This window comes from Meleagris gallopavo, chromosome 2 (assembly GCF_905368555.1).
Source record: "Meleagris gallopavo chromosome 2, MGAL_WU_HG_1.1, whole genome shotgun sequence".
In the NCBI taxonomy this organism is placed as follows: Eukaryota; Metazoa; Chordata; class Aves; order Galliformes; family Phasianidae; genus Meleagris; species Meleagris gallopavo.
Genome location: NC_139405.1, coordinates 85880627 through 85902797, shown reverse-complemented (window position 1 = coordinate 85902797; position 22171 = coordinate 85880627). Strand labels below are relative to the sequence as shown.

General features: G+C 39.1%; 1 protein-coding gene across 2 annotated transcripts in view; it reads left to right on the top strand.

The window, feature by feature from the left end:
• The first annotated feature begins 508 nt into the window (after positions 1 to 508).
• Positions 509 to 22171, top strand: part of PRIM2 (DNA primase subunit 2) — an 86548-nt gene continuing 64885 nt past the window's right edge. Inside the window, exons 1-7 of one of the 2 annotated variants that reach the window (XM_085217842.1) lie at positions 509 to 628; positions 3865 to 4018; positions 5035 to 5138; positions 5426 to 5505; positions 9113 to 9233; positions 17714 to 17809; positions 18595 to 18732. In XM_085217842.1, coding sequence (XP_085073968.1) covers positions 542 to 628; positions 3865 to 4018; positions 5035 to 5138; positions 5426 to 5505; positions 9113 to 9233; positions 17714 to 17809; positions 18595 to 18732 — 780 coding nt within the window. In that variant the 5' untranslated portion in view covers positions 509 to 541. Of the gene's footprint in view, positions 629 to 3702; positions 3763 to 3864; positions 4019 to 5034; positions 5139 to 5425; positions 5506 to 9112; positions 9234 to 17713; positions 17810 to 18594; positions 18733 to 22171 lie in introns of those variants that run through there. The other variant, XM_085217843.1, reaches the window with a different exon arrangement.

Below are 22171 nucleotides of genomic sequence, written 5' to 3'. Positions count from 1 at the left end.
TGATAAGAGAGGATCCCATTCTTTACTACTATACAGGTACAAAATGGATTAATCTCTAAAGAGTATTAGAAATGCGGCATATGTGTTACATGTAACACATGCATTTTCTTCTTGTAGATTAGTTCAGTGGTAACAATTTCCAAGAAAAGAAAATGTCAGTATCTATATGGGTAGGCAGACTGAAAAACTGGTTTCCATATTTCAGAAGCTCACATTTAAATATGGTGTGTTATGCTTGGAAAAAGAAGGAGAAGATCCATGTGCAGCAGAATACACTCAGTCTATAAATTAATCTGCTTTCTAAGCTCTGATGCTTTATTTTTCAAATCTTGCCTGTTTGTTTAGCAACAACTATGCAGCGGATGAGCTGAAGCTGTATTTATGGTGATTGGACAGGATGTTTGTGTTAACTGCTTGGTCACTGCTGCTCTGCACAGGAAAGTAGCTGAGTTCTGCTGATCTTTCGCATAGTAGGAATTTCAGTCTCTCTCCTTTTTTCCAGGCTCTAATTTCTCTGATTTTTGGGAATGTCCTATCTTTGATGCTTCAGCCTCTCTCTAACATTAATCAAATAGTCAAGAATTGTCAGAGGAAGAAAAACCACAACAAAACAGACTCCAAAGCCCAGGTATGTCAGGCAAAAGTATTTAAAGCACATGACCATCTTGTAACGTTGTATAATAATGGCGTACCTTCAGAAAAGCACAGGGGCAGGACAGATCCTTCCTTGAGAAGTACTCTGAAAAATGATGCTAAGGGATTGAAAATAAGATATATATATATATCCACAGCAGCCTAAGTGTTCTGAAGATGCATGCAGTGAGAAAATCTGTCAGGATAAATTTAAGGTGGCTGTGAGACGTATCTAGATTTCCTCCACCTGTGTACTAGAGTTTTGGACAGGCAATATGGGGACACAATCCTTAATCCAAAAGCCCTGATAAGTGACTTAGAATGTCATAAGGGATGTAACCATCATTACTCCCTACTTAAATATATTAATGCTGAGAGACCGAGAATGTGTTCTGACCAAAATAGCCCCCTGAGCCTCTCTTCAGTGCATGATTCATGCCTTGCTCACTTTTTAAACTGAAGGAATTTAAAGGCCAGCTCAGAACATTTGCCATTTATTTATAGTTAACACAAAGGTATCTGCTTATCACAGTCAGGAAAAAAAACCTCAGTATAACCTGGATGGCAAATATTTTAAAAAAGTAATAAAAAGCACGAAGCAGAAAAAGTTACTGCAGAACAGTCATACAAGGAGTGGGTGGGCCAGTAAGGACAGAGATACACTCCAGCAGTAAGGCAGTTAAGGTGTCTGGGAAAGCCAGGTCACTAAAGAAATGAGTTATATGATGGAGAAATCTGAAGACTCAGTAAACAACTTTAAAAAAATATTCAAACAGAATATTTGTAGAAACTGAAACATCAAGAAAACAAGTTACAAGAACAATATGCATAGTGACTATATTATATGAGAATTCAGCCAGGCTGATGATAGAAGCAGTAAATAAAATTAAGGCTAAATTAACCATAAGAGCTGAAAGGGAGCCAGGAGCAGAGAAAGGACATTCTATACTAAGCTCTGCTATCCTCAGAGCTCCAAGCATCCTGGACATAGTGAGAACATGGGGTTGAAAAAGAGACAACACCGTATCTACCTTCTTTTTAACAGCTGTAGTTATGCAAGTAGAAAATAACTGGGCTCCAAAGAATTAGCTGCTGTGGACACTGCTAATCAGTACAACAACAGGGGAGTAGATAATGTGCAATCATGTTTACTGCAAAATAAGGGCTTTGTTTTTTTCTGTTAATTTGGTAGCACAACATTAGGAGTTTGAGGTATGCTGGATCGGACTATGTTTGGTTGGGGTGGTGGGGACAGTTTGACAGCTGGCCATATGGATGTTGTAAAACACTTGTGAGGTGGGTAGTTGGAACACCAGCGATTCTGTTAAAAAAAAACACTTCTAAAATCAGAGTCTACTGACAATGTTGCTGTGGAAATGATGGGAGTAGAAATGGAAAAAAGTAAGTAAAATGTTATTGTGAGAACTATCAGTGTGTATAGGTTTTGATAAATAAGTCAGTAGGAAAGTTTGGGTTATGACACCTATTGAATAGTGGTTTGGGGAATTTTCCCCCAAGGTGATATATTTTTTCCTTCTTTGCTTCCTTTTCCCAAGAGAAGGATTTCTGTGTGAAGGAGCTAGCAGCCCCCTCAAAAGATTTGAGTCTAGTAATAGAGATGGTTATTATTATGACAATATGCTGCAATAATGTATGTGGAAACAGTTAAGTGATTTTTTTTTTTTCACTTTTTAAGAAGCAGGTTACATTTTTACCTAACTTCAGACAACTGAGGATCAGTACTCAGCATTAGATGGGGGGGAAAAAAAATGAGTAATGCAACAAAAAAAAAAAAAAAGGAAAAAATGGCAGGCACAGATGTAACTGCTGACTCATAAAAGGCAGCAGGACATGGCTCAGTAGAAAAAATAGTGATAGACAGTGTAGACAGTGGTGGTACCACTGCCTACATGCCAAATGCTAAAACATCATTTTAAATTAAAACTAAAAACTTTGCTGGTTTCTGCAGAGGGTCTCTCAGCATTGTTAAACTTCCCCCCCCTCCTGTCCTGGTCATGTGCACGGCACTCAGAAAAATGTGCAAACTCTTCATTTTTCTCCTTGGTTTTGCCCTGGACCACGCACTGACAGTTTGAACAACAGCTCTTGGGTACCAAACAACGCAGTGGTCAGACAGAAGTAAAACCTCTTGCCTTCTTGCAATGTCTGGATGGATTTTGGCAGGTTCACTCCTACTCCAGAGCAACATTTGTGGCATACAGAGAAAGGGGGGGGGGAGGGGAAAGGAGATATGAACACTGGCTATTTGAGTAAAGATGTTTTGAGTTAAATATATAGAAAATAGCTTTTTTTTATTTTTATTTTTCTTCTCTCCTGGAGAACAGACCTGGATGTGTTCAAACTCCAAATGATCCCTGGCAGAGGCCTGGCCCAGAGACAGTGGCACACTTCATTCTGGGTAGCATGAGCACAGCGTTACTCTCTGGAGCAATTTGTGTGATGTGGCCACCTTGTTTTGAAGAGTAATTGGAGTGGGTTGCTAGCCTGAGACACTGGTTTTCCTCACTTTGTGGCTATAACCTCAATGCCAGTTCTGATTGTCCATCTGTGGGCAATCTGAATTTTTCACGAGACAATCTACCAACTTCTATTTGGTTGGTTCCAACACTGTTGGAATTGGCTGGATGATCACATTCAAAGAGCTGCCATTAACGGCTCAACATCTAGGCTGAGACCAGTGATGAGTGGTGTCCTCGGGAGTCAGTACTGGGACCAGTACTGACGATGACACCAAGCCAAGCGGTGCAGCTGACACACTGAAGGGATGCCATCCAGAGGAACCACGATGGGCTTGAGAAGAAGGCCTGCATGAATCTCACAAAGTTCAATCAGGCCAAGGGCTACGCCTTGCTGTGCCTCACTGCAGCCTCGGGGACTGCAGGTTCAGTCTTCCCGCTGCAGGCGCTGGGAGAGCTATCATAGAGTTTATTCCGCGGCTAGAGAGCCCGTAGACGACATCGCCGCCTGTAAGCGCAGCCGCCATGTTGTTTGTGGGCAAAAGCGGGGCGGGGTAGGGAGGCGTGCCTGGGGGCGAGGCACCACAGGGCGGAAGTAAACGAACCGGAAGTAGGCGGGGCAACCGCTGCGCGGGAAGTGGGAGAGCTGCCGGTGCGCGGGAGCGGGTCGGGATGTCGGCTTGGTGCTGTTGGGGCCTTGTGTGACCCTTTGGCCCACCTCACCCCTTTCTGTTTTCCTCACCCCTATCGGCAGATGGAGTTCAGCAGCAGAGCGCGGCAGCGGCACCTGAGGCTGGCGGGGGACAGGCGGGAGCCGTACCCCCACAGCCTGCAGTTCTACCAGGAGCCCCCCACCGAGAACATCTCGCTGGTCGAGTTCGAGAGCTTTGCCGTGGACCGCCTGAGGCGTGAGTAGCGTGCGGCTGCCCTCGGCCTGGGAACCCGCCTAAATGTGTTATTCCAGTCCAGACGTCTCGAAGCTTTGATTCTTCTAGCCGAGTGTGTTCTGGACTGGCCTAGGTGCTCCTCTGCCTGTTGCTGATTTAAGTTAGCAGCTCACTCGTTAAAATGTAGGCCTGTTAAAGGAGAGCTTGTAGCTATTTTAGGGAGCTCTGAGTGATTTCACAGTTTAGCTTCAGTCAGAATTGTGTAGTTTTGGGTTATAGCCTTGTTTTTCACGAGAGTGTTTCGGTGTCTCTGGATATCTCGTTTGGATGTCTCTCTGTGCAGGCACTGAGGTCGTGGCTGGGGGAATGTCCCCAGAGAGCCACAGAATGCGGGTCTCTGTCACTGCAGTGCAACTCCGGGGCTGACCTGTTGGTTGGGTGTCTCCCTGCTCTGCTCCCTGCCTGGATTTCAGGGCTGGGTGAGCTGCTGGGTTTGAGGGACATAGTAGGCATAGTGGTGATGGGTCAGTGGTTGGACCAGATGTTCTCTTCTAACCTTAATGATTCTATGATAGGTCCTGTGGGCTATGGATGAATTGGGCCATGCTTTGTCCTCCTGACTTCTTACACTTTTGCTCCCCATGCTGCTAACAGGAGTTTGCATGGCCTTTATTTAGTCCGTTTTTCAAGTCATGATAGAGTTAGATTTCTTTTCAATATGTTATCATAGAATCATAGAATGGTTTGGGTTGGAAGGGACCTCCCTCTACAGCAGGTTGCTCAAAGCCCTATCTAACCCAGCACTGAATGCTTCCAGGGAGCGGGTATCCACAACCTCACTGGGCAACCTGTTCCAGTGTCTCACCACTCTCACAGTAAAGAATTTCTTCCTAAGATCTAGTCTAAATCTACCCTCTTCCAGTTTAAAGCCATTTCTCCTCATCCTGTCACTATCTGTATGCTGTGACTCTATAGACTGCAACTAACTATGTTGTAACTATATGGACTATCTTTTTTTTTTTTTTCCCTCCTCTCAGTGCTCAAGGTAGTTGAAAACCTTGGTGTGAGCTATGTAAAAAGTGGTGATGCATACAAAACTAAGCTGGAGGCTGAGCTCCGGAAACTTAAGTTTCCCTACAGAGTAAGTATAAATGAAAACAAGGAACTATTTATTTCACACTATTTTCTGGACACTGTTCAGAAATTCTGCACAGATTACTATTCCTAAAGCTTAAATTCTGGCAGTTTGTCAGGATTTGTCTTTAAGAATACACGTTTATTTCTTTTGGGCAGTATTCTTTTTTAATAGTCCTGTGTTTGTGGTTATAGATGTAAGTATTAATATGATGTGAAACAGCCGAGGTGAATGAATTGTGGATTTCTAATCCTGAGGGGATCATATCTCTGAAATAATAAATTTTTCTGTAGGCTTTGGCTGAGGATGATTATGATGCAAGAAGAAAGGACCATATTTCTCATTTCATATTGCGCCTTGCTTACTGTCAGTCGTAAGTACTTTTTGGATTGCTCTTTGTCTTATTAGTAAGTTTAAGTGTGTATGTATGTATTATTATACATACGTGTTATTGTAATTTGTATAGGGCTGTATGGCTACTAAACATAAAGGTAGGTTCAAGTAGAGGCTTACTTTTCTGGAAAGCTAATTTCAACTGTGATGTTAAGAGATATTCAGGATCAAAATTAATATCCAGATTATGTAGTTTTTAAAACTTTATAGAAACTGTTGATTTTATGTATGGAGCATTGATATAAGTCTCTTTCTTTATTTTCAAGAAAGAAATCAAAAAGAAGCCAGTCTTGTCAGTCATTGATTTACCCAATCATAGAAAATTTCAGTGAACTGCTCCATCAGCTGTTGCTTACTGACCAAATGAAGAGAATAGCCTGATTATGTGAATAAGCTTCATAGTTCTGTCTAAAGAAAGCCTTATTTCTCAAACTAAAAATACTGAATCTGAAGTTTTCTTCACTGACTATTATTTTCTTCTAAAGTATTTATTTATTATTTATTTATTTATTTATTTATTTATTTAGTCATGTGAAATCTAAGGCGTGTAGTTTGTCCTGCCAGTGCTTTCCTTCAGTTTCAGCTATAAGCTCTGGATGAAGTTACAGAGGTTGTCAGTGCTTTATGTTTGTTAGCAGCTTTGTTGTGCATCATCCTGACTCCTTGCCATTACAGTCCTGTTTGCTAGTTAAAACTAGCAAGTACAAAGTGTTCTCTCTTGAAGTGGCTATTTCTGGAATGAAATGTTCTTATGTTCTAAAGCCAGATGTTCCCCAAAAGATAAGTCTGTGAGTCAAAAAGAATAAATACCTAGTTCTGCATGATTTTATTGTATTAGATCAGAAAAAATGAACCTGGCACAAATTGTTACATTAGGTGGTGAAAGCTGCTGAGATAGCAGTCTTTGAAAAGTGTGCTTAATGCAGCTGCAAAGTTCCCTGATCTCAGTTCCCTGTGGCTTGGCAGAGGGGGTGTTGACTGGCCTGTTCTGCTACACCACCTAAGTTTCTAGCAGTCCAACAGTGCCACCCAGGGGTACAAGTCTTCATCAGCTTTTTTCTCTGTCAGACCTCTCATAATGTGGATTTTGTTTTGTACTGATTTGTAAATGGCCAAAATGGCATGAAGTGATCAGCTGCACCTTCTTGATGTTTGAACTGGTAACACAGTCATAACCTTTCACTGTCCTTCTGCCTTCTGAAATCCAAGGCTTTAAAACTTATTCCCGTGTAATGTTCCTAAGATATGGTTTGTGCAGTCTTGAGTGAACAGATTCATTCGTACCTTTCATACACACCTCTAACAGCACTTATATCCAGCAAGACCAGGAAACAGAATTATCTTGTTTCACTCACTTTCATGGCAAGCACAGCTATAAAGAGGACTTTACTTTGTATGCAGGCCATGATCGTGCATTTCTGCTTCTGTTGCATCTCTCTTCACTTTTTCAACTAGCAGACGTGAGGGCGTAAACTTCATATTACTTGTTTAACATGGAAGAGAAACTCTTTGCCTTTTCTCTGATAGTGAAAATCTTTTCAGTCAGTACAAAAGTGTTCTGTCACACAACATAAACACAAACTGTTAAATGCAGGCCTTTCTTCTATCTTCTGCAATCTTCTGGTTTTGGCTGCCAAGCAAGATAGAATTCTGGCCCATGCTCTGACTTCACATGTTGACTGAAGGGGTTGGTAACTGAGCTGACATTTAATTGTGGAAAGTGATCTGCTAGCTCTAGGAGCATTTTCAAGTCTTCCTAAAGTACTTGTATCTACTTTGAAGCATCAGTATACATCTGCTTTTCCCAACACTTCTTGTGGGATGAGTAGGATTTTTTTTTCACAGAATCACAGAACTGTAGGGGTTGGAAGGGACCTCTAGAGATCATTGAGACCAACCCCCCTGCCAAAGCAGGTTCCCTACACCAGGTCGCACAGGTAGGCGTCCAGGCGAGACTTGAATATCTCCAGAGAAGGAGACTCCACAACCTCCCTGGGCAGCCTGTTCCAGTGCTCCATCACCCTCACCGTGAAGAAGTTCTTACGCACATTCGTGCAAAACTTCCTGTGCTGCAGCTTATGTCCGTTTCCCCTCGTCCTGTCTCCACGTACCACTGAAAAGAGACTGACCTCACCACTATGGCCGCCACACCTCAGATATTTATAAACCTGGATCAGGTCCCCTCTCAGTCGTCTTTTCTCAAGGCTAAACAGACCCAGTTCACTTAGCCTTTCTTCATAGGGGAGATGCTCCAGGCCCTTCACCATCTTTGTGGCCCTCCGCTGGACTCTTTCCAAGAGATCCCTGTCTTTTTTGTACTGGGGAGCCCAGAACTGGACACAGTACTCCAGTACTTATCTGTATGTAGGAGTTATTTTCTTCATACTAAATTAGACTATCAGATTCACTAACAGAAAATTGAGTGTTCCATTCAAAAAGCTGGGAGGTGTTTCTCACTTCAGTACTTCAGCTACCTGCAACTATAGCAGCTTGCTTCATCATCTGATCCCAGCAACACTGCTTTTCACTTAAACTTGTGGCTTCAGTAAATGTTATTGCTAATGTGTTTCTGTAATGAGAATGTACGTTTCTCTAAATGGTAGTAAGGAGTGTAAGTCATTTGGATTTGGAAATGAAGTACAATTTTCCAGTGACGTGAGGAAAAGATGGATGCTTTAATGATGATGTTTCCATGAATGTTAATTTTGAAGTGTGTGCTTTATAGGTACAGTAATGTTATTCATGTTAGCAGTCTCTTAAGCCAGCCTGTCAGCTATATGAACAATCTAGATAGATAAGTGTGTTATGTTAGAGATGAGTTCAGAGTTTCTTTGCTTTGGTAGCTTAAGTGGGTAAGTGAGGACTACAGCCTTTGATCTGCTCTTCCATAGGAAAGAAAGGACCAGAGACTGCCTGGCATCCCATATTCTTGATATAATTATTAATTTCTTTGTTGCTTAGGGAAACAAATTCAACGTAAAGGACAAGAGTAAAATTGTCTGATCACAGAATTTTGTTACTGGCCAGGATGACCACAGAGGAGCTGCAGAAGTTCATTCATCAACTTCCATTGGTTGCGTAGATTATTGACACATCTTTATTAAGAAATCTATCAGTACACAGGGCTGTACTTCACAGACCACTTTACCAGAGTCTTTCTGTCTGAAACTGTAATTTGAATAAGAGCTACTTACATTTCCAACCTATATTTTGAGTAGATATTTTGTCCTTGTGTTCTTGTTTGTGGTTCTCCTTGCTCACCTGCAGCTGCTAAACTCTTTTTTTTTTTCTTTTGTGTTAGATGTTGTATTTGTATGGCACTGAACCTCAGTGAAGTACACATTTTTTTTTTCCTAGGCTGATTCCAGTCTGTTTTTTGCTTAATACAGAGCACTGTTTTTACAGTATCCTTTCTTATTTAACCTCTCCGTTCTGAAGGTTGCTTTCTCTTCCAAGCTTCTTAGTTTGTGGGTTCCATGACAAAGTCAGACTTGCATTTCAAGTTGTGTTCACAGGGCTTGACATCTACATGGTGGTGAGAGAATGCATAATCAGAAAATGTGATTGTTTCAATTATTTCTCTGCAGTGAAGAACTCAGACGTTGGTTTCTTCAACAAGAAATGGATCTGTTTCGGTATCGCTTCCACGAACTGACTGAGGGCCTGAGGCAGAAATTCTTGGATCATGTTAACTTATCATTTGAAGCTGTAAGTGTGTTACTTTCTGGATCTGTATCATGTAGGGTGTGCCTGATGCTTTTTTAAATTGTTGTTAAGGTAGTTTTAATCTTTCTGTTTTAAACATGAAATGCGTACTTTGAAAAAGATCCAAAACACACGGAACTCCTGAACTTGGACAGTCGTTGTCTTGCAGAAATGAGGTTAAATGGTGTAATTTGATGCTGGAATAAGAGAAACTTTGGTCTGCTTCATCCACCAACACTTAATTGAACACTGTAATTACAAAAGCAACTTAATAAACAGTATTTACAAAAGCTTATAGGTGGTATAGAACCCAGATTCAAGGAATACTTAACTCTTAAGAACATTCAAAAGAAAGAATGAATTTACGAAATTCTTCAGGAATGTAACTTACTGCATAATTCTCAATATGGGTGAAAATAATAGGCTTCTATTGTGCAAGTGTGTCTGTATACATGCTTGTATGTTTAAGCATGCTAAAATCAGTTGGATTCTGCTTGTTTGTGCATGTTATGGAACTTGCTGGAGGTATAGATGCTTAACCAAAGCTATCATTTAGTTTAAAAAGCTAGTATTAGATGCAATAGTTGAAGAATTTGTGTATAATTTTAAAACAAGTAGTAGCAATACCCAGTTAATTAAGCTTTAGCACTACACAAACATTATACCCACGCATAAATGTAAATTATAGGACTTGATGTTCATATAATCCAAATATTTTAGCAAGTGATGAAACTTGAGGGTCTAACTTGCATACAGTTATTCCTCTTGGTGCTGGGCACTTGGTAACCTGTTACCTTCACAGAATCACAGAATGGACGGGTTGGAAGGGACCTCAAGGATCATGAATCTCCAAGCCCCAGCCACAGGAAGGGCCACCAACCTTCCCATTTAATACCAGACCAGGCTGCCCCATCCAACCTGGCCTTGAACACTTCTGGGGACTGGGCACCCACAGCTTCTCTGGAAAGTCTGTTCCGGCACCTCGCCACTCTCTCTGTAAAGAACTTCCCCCTGATATCCAACCTAAATCTCCCCTCCCTCAACTTAAAACCATTTCCACTTGTCCTGCAGTTGTCAACTCTTTCAAAGAGTTGATTCCCCTCCTGTTTGTAGGTTCCCTTTAGGTACTGAAAGGCTGCAATGCCTTTCACTCTGCAGCCTTCTTTTCTTCAGGCTGAACAAGCCCAGTTACTTCAGCCTGTCTTTGTAGGAGAGGTGCTCCAGTCCCCTGACTCCTTTGGACCCTCTCCAACTGTTCTCTGTTGCTACCTTCCTATAGGATGAAATGAAACTTTTGCTGTCTTTGGTTCATTCTGTTTCCACCCTATTTTGTAAATCTTGAAGAGGTTCATTTTGTGTTAACTTCACAGAATCAGAGAATCATAGAATGGCTTGGGTTGGAAGGGACCCCAAGGATCAATTTCCAACTCCCCATCCACAGGCAGGGCCACCAACCACCAACTTCCTTTCTGTGCAAATGCCTAGTTGTATGCAAATGTTTTAAATACAGCCAATGTTTTATCTTTTATTTAAGAAGCAATTTGAATTTCACCCACTGAGTACATGCTATAGAGAATATAACCTGCTTCCAAAATTCTGTAAATGCTCTTACTCCACAGTTGTTGTGTTCTCCTTAGAATTGGCTTTTTCCCTTTTGTCTTAAACTCACTGCAGTTCTTTGCCAACTTAATGAAAAATTTTGGAAATACCAAAACTGTGTAGACCAAAACCTGAATTCTTTGAGATGATTTAGGGCTTTTACAAAATAGTTCCTGCTGCTACTCAGTCCATTCAACTTCAGTATTTGTGTGAAAAGCCACTGGGACCTGGCTTTCTCAAAAAACTGCAAGCTTGATTTGAATGCATCCTTGAGATGCTCTTCTTGAACTGTTTACAGACTGCGTTGTAATCAGTTGTTGGAAATAGCTTTGGCCAGTCTGTTTTTTTTGGTAAGTGTAGAAGATGCTTGCACTGAAGTTGCTCACACAACTGGAATGCTTTCAGTACTCAACATTTTAATGATTTAACACTCACTGCTCTGAAATGTTATCCCACCTCTTTATTCCATCATGTGCAGGAAGCAGTACTTATGGTACTGACTGAAACGTCAAGAAAGGAAGAGGGTAAATACAGAGTAGGAATACAAGTGGGTGAGCAGGGGTGATGGACCTCATTCTCACTGTTTTTTGGTGGTGGTGAGCTGTTAGTTGTATTTGAACCATGGCGTAAAATGGCAGCCTCGTATGGTTCCCTTGTTGCAACTTTTGTGTATTTTAATTGATTTTATTTTAAATTCTTTTGTAGATGATTATTTTGATGAGACCCTACTGGAGCCTTTATAAACTGACACTTTTCCAGTTAGTTATTTGACTGCAAGTAATAGGAGAGAAGTCTACTTTGTGGTATCTGGCCATGTAACTATCTTAATTTGTTTATTATCTTCATTTACCTTCTAATGCAATACCAACAGCTTTAAACTAAACAGCTTTATTGCTGCTGGTATTGCATTAGAAAATAAAAGGTTTCAGATTTGTGCTGTTCAGGCACTTTAGCAAGTGGATAGCACTTAAAGAGATATTGGATAGCAATATCTCTTTAAAACCAAAACTTCAAAAATTCAATTTTGAATATGATTCTATCTTAAAAGTAATTTATATGGCTTTCATTAATAGCTTCACCCTCAAAGTTGTGCTTGGGAGCTCAAAGAATTTAGAATTTAGCCTCTGTTTCCTCAGAAAGTTTTAGTTGAACTGTCAAAAGTGATGTTGTTAATATAAACTTCTTTCCAGTGAATAGAAAGACATTGAAGAAATTTAACACTTTCAGAGGGTTTTGAGTCTATTCTATGCCTTGTGGATGTTTTAAAAAAAAAAAAAAAAAGTGAAAGAAAAAATAAAGGTTTGAAGGGATTGTGCTGTTATTGGTTATCACTAGATAAAGACTAAAGCTTTTTACCTGTGGCATGTAATTTTCAGCTCTCAAAGCATGTAAAATAGTCTTTGTGCAAAGTCAGTCACACAGGGAGTACAGGATTTCCTTATGCAGCTCTCAGGAGAGTTCAGTGGTGACATTTAAGTATTCAGAGCCCATCAAAGAGGACGTGCAAACACAGGTGTGCAATTGAGATTCACATTAATTTAGGAGATTTAAGCTTTAATATCATATTAGAAATGAATAATGACAGCTATGTCAGTTTCTGACAGCAAAAGCCATTAATGTATTTTAAAGATATTTAAAGGGAAATACCCTGATATTTTCAGTGTTATAATCATGGAAGGAGATACGTTTAGTCTCAAAGCTTTTCAACATAGGGGAAGTATATTAACAACTTCAGAGGTAAATGACACTTAAGGAGTAAACTGCAAAATGACTTTTTCTTTCTTGCTACAAGCAGTGGGCAGCTGATGTTTTCTGTTGTTTAATTTAGGAGTAGCTGGTTTTATTTCTGTCAGGTGATGCTGTATGACCCCTTTGGGATCAGGTGATGTTATGGCCAGGTCCTGCTTTGTGCTGTAACTTTTAGCAGTGAACTTTGTCTCTGCTTTTTTTTGAACTGCTGTCCTGCTGTCTTTGAACTGCTTTGTTATTTGCTTGTGAAAATGCCTTATGTGAATGACTTTAAAGGCTTTTGATACAATATGAGATACTTTTCTTCTGTCCCAGAGGTCTGTTGTACTGTCAGGCAGTGAGATTGGCTTAGTACTGGTTGGTTTTTTGACATATCCATGTGTGCTGTGCTTTTTTTGTTTTTGCTACCAGGTGCTTTGATTTGTTGAAACATTTTTCCAGGAATTAAATTTGATATCTTGGAGCATGGGATAAAATGTCACTGAAATACAAATTTGGGATAAAGCTTTACATTTTGTTGATTGTTTTGATTGATCTGTTCTCCTGTGACACTTTTTCCATCTTGTCTTTGGATTGTTAGCTTCTTCCTGAAGCAGACACAGTTCTTTGTTGCTTCCACAAGAAATAAGTGTTGAGTTATCATGACTTAATCTGCTGTGTAAGATGATGTATAATTGAATTTGGATTCCCTGTAATGCTTCTGTTCTTTATTATTCTGCACATTGCAGAGCGAGAAACTTCAAAGTGCAGCATATTTTTTCTTGAATATGTTTTTCTCTGTTAGTGTTACCTCTCCACAGAGCATAAAAGATCCAATTTAAATTATCTTATAAGTCTTTACCACTGAAAAGCCTCTTGAAATTTAAAAAAAAATATTACAGCTTCCAGGTTAGATGTCATCTTTTTTGGGTAGCTGCCAGTTGTTGGAAAATAAACTATCATAATTTTTTTTATTGCTACTATAAAATATCTTGTCTTAATATTAATACTTTGTATCATAGGCATGGGGAAGGAATAGCAGATGGGGAATATTCAGCTGGGGGAGCTAATGCTCTGTACTGCATCTATTAGCACTTGGGATGGAGGAATATGAACTGCAAAATAAAAGGAACAAGCAGAATTCATTAGTGGAGTTAATTTTTTTCACAGTAGCACTTCTTTGATGTTGCAGTTAAAAATACTTTTTATTTTAGCAGCTTTAAGTGCTTGAAATTAAAGTTTAATTTCCATTTTTATGATCAGAGCACTCCTTTGAGAGACTTTCTGATATAACTATTATGCTTTTTTTTTTTCAGTAAGCATTTATCTCAGTGGTGGGGCAGTTGTATAAATATTTGTAGTGTAGCTTCTTGAAAAAATGCTTTGACTGCCTTTTTAGAAGATATGGAAAATCCTGGAGTCAGACTGGATTAATGAGAATGGGACAAGTTTGTGTCCTGAAGAAGAGGCACAGGTGAAATTAAATACCCAACGCTGTGTCTGTTCACTGAAAGGTCGTGGCTGTAATTACTCACAGTGCCAAGTGTAGAAACCACACTGCTCTTCTGTTTGGGTATATTTGAATCCCCTGCCATACAAAGTTTAACACTTCTTCATTTTCCAAGCAGAGTGAGGAAAACTTTTTAAAAGCAGGAACTGTCTAGAGCTAAGTTTATTGTATGGAAACTTGCATCAAGGTAAAACAGTAGCTGCATTCAAGGAGGCTTGCAGTTTCACTTATGAAGAAAGTGGTTCTGAATTTTATCTTGGTTTTCTCCTCCTTGAATCTTACGTTTGCTTGAAAACCAACAGTACTTGTCTTACAGATGGCAGTAAAGGTCAGAAAAGATGTGTAAGTGGGAGATAGAGCCTTACTGTCATTAAAAATGTGTGTTCTGCCACTTGGTTGTATGCTTACAGTTGTAATAGAAATACTGTGTGGAAGGGCTTACGTGAAGGTTAGTTAATTTTAAGTGCTAGAGTTTTAAGAAACAATGAAATATATACTATCAGCACTTAAAGCGTAACAGGTTACTTTCATTCTAAATATTATTTTCAAAGGAAGTAATAAATTTATTTTTAATCATTCAAGCTTTGGAAGATGGATTTGATTTCATTCAAATGAAACCAAGTGCCCTCTTCGCTGCAGAGAAAATAAGTTGCTTCTTTAAAAAAAAATAAAAAATAAAAATATTTTTGTCCTTGACAAAGGAAAAAAAGCCTTAGGTTTTAGGGAAAGTCCCCAGGAGCCCTCTTTCCTCAAAACAATTGGCAGTGTGGGTCCTACTCAGCCGTTAGGAGGTTCAGGCTCTTGTACTGCAGACCTGGGACTTGATAGGCCAAATGGCAGGTCTGTTTGCAAAGGAATGCTGAAGCAATGGTATTTCCAAAGCAGTTTTATTGACTGGCTTTAAGCCTTGCTCTTAGCTGACCTTAAAGGGTTTGGGCTGACCTCAAAGCAATGTGAGGTTGGTTTTTTAATGAGTTAGCATTATAAGGAATGTGAAGATGGAGTAAACTGTAAACATTTTAATGCAAATTTTTAATAGATTTAGAGCTGATTGTAGTGTTTTCTTACAGCAATTTTTAATAAAGCTTGATTCATAGAAAAATATAAGCATGTCTCATAAATCTAAGAGGTGGAATAGTTGAAAGGAAGAAGGGGAGAATGTGCAATTATTTCATGTGCTGAGAGGATGGATGGCCTGAGATCTTTATTTACCCTTCCTTAATGGACTCTTGAACTACAAGCATGACTTAATTTTCTCCATGATTAAAAATAAGCTTTTTGCTGCAGTAATTCCAGTTGTGTATTTATTTGAACTTATGGTGTTGTAATGTAAAGTTGTGGAATTAAATAAGGAATGAATGTGATTGAATAACATATAGCTACTGGGGGCGTCCCTTTTCACCTTCGTAAACATAATGAACAACAGGTTATGTGAGTTATGCAAAATGCTAATTAAAAGTTTTAATTTAGTAATCATCTCAGTTTGATGAGCAACAGATGCTGATTATCTGCAGAAATTTAAATGGGCCATTACAAGATAGTTCCACAAATCAATTTTAACCAATAAAAGCTAATTAAAGTCAAACTAAAATGTGAACTGTACACGTAAGCTACTCATGCCCCCTTTAGTGGGGTAGGGGACTATGATTATTACTAAATAGCTTTGTACAATTCATCATTTGATTTAAAGCAGACTGTGAAGATCTTACCTATGATTGACTTCTTCTGTAATGGATACTACACACACTCTTGCAACTTTGATTATATGTTCTTTTCCTGCTTTGAAAAGGTCATGTACTTGGAAGTAAAAGTTGCAGAACGGCTGCTGTAAGAATGAGCTAATGAGTAAAAACATTCTTAGACTTGATCAAGCTGAAAAAAGAGTTTCAGAGTATTCTGAACTGCTTCATGTTCTGCTGTAACCGTAGATTTCTAAAGTGATGTGAAATGGCAGTTCTATCAGAAATGGAGTGGAGAACAGGTGTCTTCAATGTGATGGTCTTCAACTGATGGTAGAAGAGGTGGAATGGTCAGGGGCACTAGTAGTTCTGTGTTAACATGCCCTAGCATTCTGTGGTTGACCAAGTGACACTTAACTACCATTTATCTAAAGACTTGAAAATGATGAAAGAATAGCAAGTCCTAACATCATCCTTGCTTGTGGATCCTCAGTCCTTAGCAATTGATAATTAGAGATTTTTGTGGAAGAAACTTACTATGGACAAGGAGGATGGTCTCATCAAGTGTCCTCTCTTTTTCTACAAATATTTTCATTATTTTTTTGGGTCATTAAAAAAAAGAGAAAACTTGGAAATAGTGGGTGGACTTAGATTATTTAATTAATTGTTTCCCCCTACTGATATCCATATGTTGTTCAAGAAAAAAAATAAATGAAAATCAATGTGTTAAGTTTATTTTGTAGTGGTTGAGTTTAAGTGTTTCCATGATGAGTTTATTCTTCACATAGCAGTGAATACAGTAACTTTGGAAATGTTTATTTTGTTCCTTTTAGCATAGCATGGTGAAAGCTGATAGGATGGTTTTATACAGTAAATAATTGTACTGCAAGTTTCATTTACTAGTTGGTGTTCTGGCTATAAGCGTCATAAAATCCTCTGCAAACACAGAAATACTCTATCCTGCTAATCCAATGACTGAATCTAGAGAAATGTTTAAATTTCAACATTTGTTAACAAGTTGCTGTATAATTCATTTGGCTTTTCTTGATTTATAAATGGAAGAAAACCTATTGCCATATTTCTCATAAGAATTTTCCTTTAACTCTTCAGTCATGCGTGACCCTAATGTTTTATGTGATGTTTCTAAGTTAATGTGGATGGAATCACAGAATCATAGAATGGTTTGGATTGGAAGGGACCTTTAAGATCTAGTTTCAACCCTCTGCTATAGGCAGGGTCACCTCCCTCTAGACCAGGTTGCTCAAAGCCCCATCCAGCCTGGCCTTGAATGTCTCCAGGAAGGGGGCATCCACAACCTCACTGGCAGCCTGTTCCAGTGTCTCCCCACCCTCACAGTAAAGAATTTCTTTCTAACATCTAGTCTGAATCTACCCTCTTCCAGTTTAAAGCTACTTCCTCTTGTTCTCTTGTTACCTGCCCTTATAAAAAGTCTGTCCCTAGCTCTTCTGTAGGCCCCCTTCAGGTACTGGAAGGCCTCTATAAGGTGGTCTTGGAGCCTTCTGCAGGCTGAGAGTGGGTTTGGTCTCTTCTCACTGGTGACAGGATGAGGGGAAATGGCTTCAAGTTGTGCCAGGGTAAGTTTAGGTTGGATATCAGGAAAAACTTCTTTACAGAAAGGGTCGGTAAGCACTGGAATAGGCTCCCCAGGGATGTGGTTGAGTCATCATCCATGGATGGGTTTAAAAACCATTTGGATGTGATTTTGAGGGACATGATTTAGTGGAGGTTTGTTAGAGTTAGGGTAGTATGGTTAGGTTGTGGTTGGACTCAGTGATCTTTAACGTCTTTTCCAACCTGAGTGATTCTGTGATTGTATTTTCCATCTCATTATAGGATTACAGCATTACATTGGTGTATTTGTAGACCAAGTCATCATCTAGCTTTTTTTAAAAAAAAAAGTATTTCTGAAATATTTTGGAGGTTTTTAAACAAGCTCTTTATTTTAGATTAGTGAAGACCTGAAAAATGAATTGGCAAATGAGCTGTATATGTCAACTCCTGGCCTCACTATGGCTAAAGTAAAAGAGCAAATGTTCTATAAGGTAAGTTGGAATTAATAAAATGCTGCAAATTTGCATTCTTTTTCTTTCAAAATTATTCTAAGGTTTTACTATTATTATACTGAGACTAATGAGGGTTCCTTTTTATTATGTAAGTAGGAGGGTAGAAGGAGGGATTGGGAGTATGAAGGGAGCTTCACCTGTCATTAAGGGCTTCTGTTGTCCCTTGTCTTGCCATGAAAAAGTTCTTCATTTTAACATCTCCCAGACAAATCATTTGGCTTAACTGGCTGACAGACTGTGAGGATGGAGACTCAAATATCTAAAACTAGATTTAGTTTGTCTGTGCTAGTGTGAAATTCTTCTCTTCTTGCTTGCTACCAAAAAGTAAGACGTATGGAGTGTAGCCTGCTGATGGATGGATTTCAACCTTCTTTGTTTCCAAGGCCTTTTATATGTAGCTTGCAAGAACAAAAAATTTTGAGATGTCTGAAATTGAAGGTTTACAGAAGCTCAGTTTTAAGTATCAAATCAGTTAGTGATAAAAGCTATGTGATCAGGCTAGGTTGTTATAGTTAGAAATTTTAAGGTATCTCATTTTGCCTAGCTTGCTTACATGTCCTTAAAATTAGATACTGTAAGTAAATAACTTCTTATAAATGAGGTCGGCATTTGCTTTCAGAATCTTTGTGTTTTGCCTGGAGCTTTATTAAAGGACACAGAATAACTTAAAGCCTCATTGGTCTGTTTTGAATCTTAGGGTTGTAATAATTGTTACTGCGTTGTTTTGCTGTTTCATGGTTTATTTTTTTTTTCCCCTTTCCCAGGTTGGACTATCAGATGCTGTTGATCTGTTTAGAGCAAGGAGAGTGTTTATTAAAGACGGATTTGCATTTGTGCCACTTAAGGACATTGATGCTATTGTTTTGAATAACTATAGAAAAAGCTTATCTAAAGCACTGGCGGTAAGTGTTCAAGCTTCATTCTGATTAATTTTGTGGCATTTAATGACACTCTTGAACAGAAGCTATTCTGATTTTTTAAATTTATTAATTTGATTTTACCTATGAAAAGAGCTCACATAGCTAAAAGCAAGCAAACAAAAAGACCCCTCATTAGCAAGCTGAGTGTTTCTTACTTTTTAATTGACATTTATGATACATACAGTGTTTGTTGTAAATAATTTTCTACTAGAGGATTTAAAAGCTCTTTCCTACATAAAGAGTAACGTGACTGTTTTTATGTCTATGTTTTCAGTGAGGTTTTGCAACTTTATTTTTTGAAGAAGTTCTCCCTGCACCCCTCCTCTTCTGTCAGTGAGAACTAAAGTAAGGAGAAGCAATACAAAGTCGGAGGTTGTCAAGCAAAAATAGGTCTTCATTGTATGAATGCTGAAGTATCAGAGGATGCCTATGGTTAACACTGTATGTAAATTGGTAGCAATGCAGTGATTGTTGTAAGAATTGCTAGACTTATTATATTCAAATCTTCATAGGGTTTACAAGTCAGTCATCACTGCACAATTTTTGTTTTATTAGGATTTTATGATTAAAGACCATAATATTGTGATAATGCAAATTAGACTCGAACGATATTTCTAAAGATTGGCTTGTCTTCTCTGGGTAGTATTTAATTTCCTGTAAGTCAGTTTGCCTCTGGCAAACAGTCTTGGCTTTTTGGACTGGCTGTTAGAAGCTTCTGAATGACAAAGCACTCTGAATATAGTCAAAAGATGGTCTTTCAGACATGTAGGTATGAGGAATCTTTATTTATAGTTGTCTTTAGTAGTTCAGTTCTTCAATGATAAAGAAGAGCTCTTTGCTAACAGTTCTTTGAGTGATGTTATTATGTGTGCTGTGATGTGTGTTGTGCTTCTGGGAGGTTCTTTGGTGCTATCCCAAGAAATTGCATGCACATGTTTTTGGAAGGACTTACCCATATACAGCAATTATTTAATAACCCTCTCTTCTTAAGGTGCTCTGAAGCTGTTATACTCTGAGGCATACTAGTGGTGAAGGTACTGTTCTTAGGACACCAAAACACTGAGATTTTGGGGTGTTGGCCTTTCCTCAACACATTGCCCGCTACATTGCTGGCTCAGCCCACTGCCTACATGTGTGTTATGCAGTGGTTCTAGCCAGGTTTCTAGAGAAAAATAATAAAATGTAAATGAAATGAAAGAATGAATGCTGTTGATACTGGCATTTGAGAAAATGTTGAACACCTCATAATACATATTTTCAAAAAGGCTTTACGTTGAAGGGAGTGTATAAACGAGGGAGAACGGCTGTTTACAAGGGTGGGTAGTGATAGGACAAGGGGGAATGGTTTTAAACTGAGACAGGGGAGGTTTAGGTTAGATATTAGGAACAAGTTTTTCACATAGAGGGTGGTGACACACTGGAGCAGGTTGCCTAAGGAGGCTGTGGATGCCCCATCCCTGGAGGCATTCAAGGCCAGGCTGGATGTGGCTCTGGGCAGCCTGGTTTTGGTGGTTGGCGACCCTGCACACAGCAGGGGGTTGAAACATAAATGGTCATTGTGGTCCTTTTCAACCCAGGCCATTCTATGATTCTATGCCATTGTCACTGGCACAAATTAATTTTGGTCACACTTGCTTACTAGTCAGCCCTGTGAAGCAGTCATCTGTGTTTCATCCTTTTTAAAAACAAGTTTAATGTTTCAGTTATGCATCTGTTCTTCAAAGCTCTGTCACAGGGGGAATTAATACTCTTGGGAGCCTCCTTGACAGTTGCACGTGCAACTGAAGTTCATTATTTGTGCAAAATCAATAATGTAAGGACCTTCTTTCTGTTTTCTCTCACCCATTCATTGGTAAATAATTTTGTGTCTAATAATGACTAAATGGTAGAAAGCATAAATATTTTTTGTTGTACATTTTAGATTAGCTCTACATTTTTTTATAACATAAAGCAAACTTTTATTAACTCAAATTGCATTATATTTTATTCATGAGAGTTTTACTGAGTTTAAGCAAACACACTTTTCTGCAGTAATGTTAGGTTGCATTTGATGTTAATTTCAGTTATAGTGATGTAGAGAACTTGGCTTTTGAAATTATTAATAGTGTTAAATGTCCTTTTTTGTGGATATCTGCTTTTGCTTTAACCTCTGATTTCTTGAAATCAGGAGATTCTTCACTGAAGGTGTGGGTTAGGGCTGCTGCTCGGAATGTCAGACCAATATCACAGCTGTGTTGAACTCAGTACTGCACAATGAAAGGTTGTTCAGGAAAAAAAAAGTACAGAAGTGGCACAAAAAGAAAAGGAAGAGGCTTTTGAATCACTGGTTTGACTTAATGCTGCTTTGGCAGTTTTATAACTTGTTTGGACTGGAGTTTACAGTGAGCAACCTTTGGCCTCTGCAGTTTCAGCCTCATGTAATTAGCTGAACTGGCTGTAGGGATGGCTGATATCTCCCACGTGGTGGATGTGTTGCAGCACGTGGCTGCCACGCCATGTCTCATCCCCAGGAATGACTTTATCTTTGAAAATGCATTTAAGATTTTTTTGAACTGCTTTTCTTGTAGTACTACATAGTGTCAGATATAGACTATCTTCCTGTGTGGTTAAACAGAAAATCCTTTTTATAGATTGTTTTTAGGTTGAGCACGTGAAATGCTATATTTGGTTATTGAAAGAACAGTAGTAGTGATGACTAAACCCGTCTATTATGAGTGCTTAGCAAGGTGCTGGCAGTGGGGCTTCGTGCTCCTCAGTGAGGTGAGGCTTTAAACAAGAAGAGGGTAGTTGTGCATTAATTCTAAGGAAGAAATTCTTCACTGTGATGGTGGTGAGACACTGGCACAGGTTGCCCAGTGAGGCTGTGGATGCCTCCTCCCTGGAAGCCTTCAAGGCCAGGCTGGATGGGGCTTTGAGCAACCTGGTCTAGAGGGAGGTGTCCCTGCCTGTGGCAGAACCTAGGAACTAAATGATCTTTAAAGTCCCTTCCAACTCAAACCATTTTACGGATTCTAGGATTGTGTGTCTTTTTTTAATCTTAATATGTTACAGTTACAGTGTTACTCCTCAAAAAATGCCTTAGGTTTTAGTGCTTGTTAAACATAACTTGTTTGCAGATCAACAAACGCTTCTGAACGTAAATAGTCCCATTTTACATGAGTTCTTTCATTGTCAGTTTAAAGAGTACTTTGCAAAGATCTGCAATTATTTTTATTAGCAATGGCTGTGCATTACAATCAGAGCCTGACAGCAGAGTCTTTTAGTAGGTCTGTCAGACCTAAACACAGCCATGATTCCCCCATCCTACGGTTATCAGTTGAAGTTACAGCTTGGTTGGTCTTTGTATTATAAATCCACTGCAGTAAGTTGCTTTTGTGGAAATATTTTGTCAGAATGTGATGTAAGATTAAACTTTCTGCAA